General features: G+C 43.5%; 1 protein-coding gene across 1 annotated transcript in view; it reads right to left on the bottom strand.

The window, feature by feature from the left end:
• Window positions 1–2,414: 2,414 nt before the first annotated feature.
• Window positions 2,415–4,361, bottom strand: part of taok2b (TAO kinase 2b) — a 28,779-nt gene continuing 26,832 nt past the window's right edge. The window contains exon 20 of the mRNA XM_014013912.1: window positions 2,415–3,652. Within this exon, the coding sequence (XP_013869366.1) occupies window positions 2,735–3,652 (918 nt within the window). The 3' untranslated portion in view covers window positions 2,415–2,734. The remainder of the gene's footprint in view (window positions 3,653–4,361) is intronic.

The raw sequence follows: 4,361 nt of genomic DNA, 5'->3' as shown, positions 1-4,361 counted from the left end.
TCTTCTGCACCTAGTTCAAGTTATAAGAACAATAAATTAAAAACAAAAAAAAAGTTCTGATCATGTCTGATGTCCTTCAGGCAGCCCAAACAAATGAAGATAAAACCATCACTGAACACTGACTGGTGTGGACGGGTTGCTGCGGTCACTGCTGCTGTGGAACCAGGGGAGGGGGGGACACGTTCACAGCAGCTCAGTCAAAACCCGTCCTCTTGTTTCTTTATCTGCTGCACATTTCCCACTGCCTGCATGCTGCATCCTTCGGCAGTCAGTTTATGTACCTACTCCTGAACCCAAAAACAAAAATTAAATACCAAAAGAAAACAAGTGTTTACATTCCAGTGGACATTATTTTTTTTTACAGTAAGAGTCCAGAAAAGGAGGTCAGAGTTCAGAGCAGTGGGGTGTTTGCTCTTGAAGGAGTGTCTTTTAAAATTCAGTTTAATAAAAAAATAATTAATAAATAAAAGAAACAAAAAGTGGTAATATACTTAGACTTCACCACTCAACACACATACGTACATCGTTAACAATTAGTACCCATCCCTTATTAATAATTATTATTATCTTAAACACACACCACACCTGACAATGCAACAATTTTATCAGCTATTTTTCTTTCTTCTTGTTATTTTACAGTAAAAGTGGGCCCTTTGCTTTTTGAACATAAACTGTGAACATGATTACAACACCAGTTAACACCAGGATTAGTTATGGTAATATAGACACCTATTAGAAAACGCAGCAGGAGTTGTTGCTCTAAACCTTGAATTGAATTTGAATACATATAAAAATTACTATTATTATCTTTGTTACTCTATAAAACCAAAAAGTTTTTTTTTCTTTTACTGCTCCCATAAGTATGTACAGATTAGATCAAAAATGTGGGTCGCGTGATCGTAAATGCCGGTGAAACATGATTACAATAGTTTTTTATTTGTATTTTTTAAAATTTTTGTACGTCTATATCATGCACTGCAGTGACTCCTGTAGACATCTATGTTGTTTAGATATTCAATATGTCATCAATGCCAGAAAACCTTGTTTTAAATTATTTATATATGTCCACATTTCAACTCATCCTTACTGCAGTTTTTTGAAAGTCTTTTTACTTTACAAACATTCTGTGTATTTGTGTTTAAATAATAGTTTTAAAAAAGATGGCACGACATCCCTTTAAGAAACTCCTAAAGGCATTGGTGACGTTCCAAGCAACTTGTAATTTTTTTTTGTTTTTTACAAAAAAAAAAAAGATCTAAATGTTTCCCAACTCCAGAATATTGGAGACTAAAATAACTCATCATTATTATAATTACTATTTTTATTATTCACATCTTTTCTCTCTCTCTCTTTCAGGAGTCCAGTTTGCTGAATAATATCTGGACACCACAGACTGAACACCTTTAGTCCCTTTATGTCCTCTTGTCTTTCTCCATTCCAGCACAGAACATCATAGAAGAAGACACGGCTCTCACTGCAGCTTTTGAAGGAAATACGGTGCCTTGTGAAAGTTTTCACGGCCCTTGAAGGTTCCCACGTTTTGTCCCATTTCCACGTGTGCGATTGTGAAGTGCGAGGAAGAATGATGGGTGGTTGCAAATACTGTGGATCTGAATATAAACCCAGTTGTTCTGGGAAGGCCTCAGGGGTTTGTTGAGTGGTTAAACGTCATCATGAAGCCCAAGGAGCACACCTGTCATGTAAAAGTTGTAGAGATGTTAAAAAAAAGCAGGGCGAACGCTGTGGCCGACCAAGAAACGTGACAACTTTTTCAAGGCGCTGTAAAGGTAAAATGTTTCAAACTTCACACACCCTAGTTCACTTTTATACAAAGATAAAACACTGAACAGAAATATCTTTTTTTTGTTGTTTTTGTCTAACATTATCTTAATACCGGTGGTTACATTCCTCCCTCGTTTTCTACCTGTGAGAATGGGAGAAAAAGCCTCTCTACCCACCCTGAGTCTAAAGAGGCAGGCTGCAGCTCAGTGGCATCACTTTGACCTCCTTCTGATCGCTTCAACTTTTTGTGCAAAAAGAGAAAAGCAGGGTTCCCACACCTTGGTCAACATCAAATTCAAGGACCTTTCAAGGACTTTCCAGTGCCAATTTCCTCAAATTAAAGAACCACGYGCAGTTACCAACTGCTACCACAGGATGTTACCAATAAACAGGTTTAATATCATGTAAATTCAACGAAAAACTGAACAACGTGGAAGTTGTTGAGTCAGAAACAATGACGTCAGTTTACCGTAATCCTGAGTTATCCACCGCAACAAATGTAATTTCTTTTAAAATTTTATAATGTATTTTTTTTAAAAGATGATGAAAATCAGTCGTGTGATTAGAGAATTTCAATCCCCAAAAAACATTCAAGGACTTTCAAGGACAAGTGTAATTTTTGGCTGTTTTCACAAACTTTCCAGGGCCTTGAAATAATTTTATAAAATTCACAAACTTTCAAGGATTTCAAGGACCCGTGGGAACCCTGGAGAAAAGGGAAAATTCCCAAAATGCACTGCAGCTCAAGTATTCCAAGAGTTGGACGGAAGGAAGAAAGAAAGAAAGAAAGAAAGAAAGAAAGAAAGAAAGAAAGAAAGAAAGAAAGAAAAAGAAAAAGAAAGAAAGAAAGAAAGAAGTGGCAAACTGAGGACTGAGATGCAGCCTGTGATAGCTACCTTCTTAAAAAGTACTCCCTCCCTCCCTCCTTTCTGTCTGATGTTCCTCCTCCTCTTTAGGAGTAGGAAAGGTGGGAGCCATTGGAGATGTGCGAAGTGACTGAGGTGCTGCGGCTCAGGACGCCGTCGCTGCCCCCGGCACCTCCGGGCCCCCCGCCCGACGCCGTTCTCCTCAGAGGCTGGGGGCTGTTCCTCAGAGCCATCAGGTTGGGTGTGGCGCGCACGGCCAGCCCACCGCCCCCAAATATCCCACCCTGGGAAGAGGAGGAGGAGGAAGAGGAGGAGGACGGGGCAGAGATGGAGGGAGGCGCGGGCGGTGGGGGAGGCAGCATGGCCAGGGACTGAGAGGAGGAGCGCGAGGGGAGGTGATGGGAGAAGGGCAGGGGGTGCGGGTGGGCCAGGTCTCCTCCGGAGCCTCGCACTCCGGCCCACTCCCGCTCCCTCTCCTTCTCCCGCTCCCGGTCTCGATCCCTCTCCCGCTCTCGGTAAAGCTGCGGCGTGCTCTGGTGGTGGTAGTGCTGGGGCAGGTGGTGGCGCTGGTGGTGGGAGGAGGACGAGGAGGAGGAGGACGAGGAGGAGGCGGAGGAGCGGGACGAATGCTGCAGCTCCCTCCCGTCTCGCCCGTGACCCACGGCCAATCCAAAGCCGTGGGAGGAAAAGGAGGACTCGCTCCTCCGGTCCCCGCCGCCGCCGCCGCTGCTGTTGTGGCTGCGGCGCGGCAGCTGCTGCGAGGACGGGTTCTGCTGGTGCACGCCGTGGCTCCAGTGGCCCACAGCGCGGGAGCTGGAGGAGGGAGCGTTGGAGTAGCCCTGCTTGGCGTAGGCCTCACCGGGCAGGCCTGTCAGCGCCATGTTGCTGAAGCCCAGGCGCAGACTCTCAGAGTCGAAGGCCTCGATCTCACTGGCCTGCCGCTCCAACAGGGTGCGGATACGTTCTGAGCGCTCGTTCTGCAGGGCCAGCATCTCCTCCTCAATCTAGAAAATGACAGAAGGAGAGGATATGGGGGGCACAGACAAATAATATTAAAATGCAGGGACTTTACAATCAACTGGGGTGGCCAATCAGGTTGCAGTGGTGACAAGTGCCACCCCTGCCCACCATCTGGCTTTGCCTGTTTTTAATGTATTGTCTTGTATAGCACATTGTATCATATCGTATGTATTACTTTGTAATTGTATCAAACTATCAAAAGAGTCTTTTTTGTTAATCAATTTTTAAAATCTACAAAATTATAAAACCTCAAACTGACAAGAACTGAAGTTTTTTGTTCCTTTATTTCCTACACCAGTATTATTGAAGTTGTGTAAAACAGAATACGATGATTTACAAATCCCTTTCAACTTATATTCAGTTGAATACACTACAAAGGCAAGATCCTTAATRTTCAAACTGATAAAMTTTATTTATTTATTTTGTCKGCAACACGTTCCAAAACAGCTGGGACAGGGGCAACAAAAGACTGGGAAAGTTGAGGAATGTTCAAAAACCATCTGTTTGGAGCATTCCACAGGTGAACAGGTGGAAACAGGTGAGTCACGACTGGGTATAAAGTGAGCATCCCTGAAAGACTCAGCTGTTCACAAGCAAGAATGGAGCGAGGTTCACCACTTTGTGAACAACTACAYGAGCAAATAGTTAGGGGTGTAAGAAAATATCGATACATTGAAATATCGCGATATTTCA

This window comes from Austrofundulus limnaeus, unplaced genomic scaffold (assembly GCF_001266775.1).
Source record: "Austrofundulus limnaeus strain Quisiro unplaced genomic scaffold, Austrofundulus_limnaeus-1.0 Scaffold108, whole genome shotgun sequence".
NCBI lineage: Eukaryota > Metazoa > Chordata > Actinopteri > Cyprinodontiformes > Rivulidae > Austrofundulus > Austrofundulus limnaeus.
Note: the sequence above shows the minus strand (reverse complement) of the source record. Positions and strands in the feature narration are given on the sequence as shown.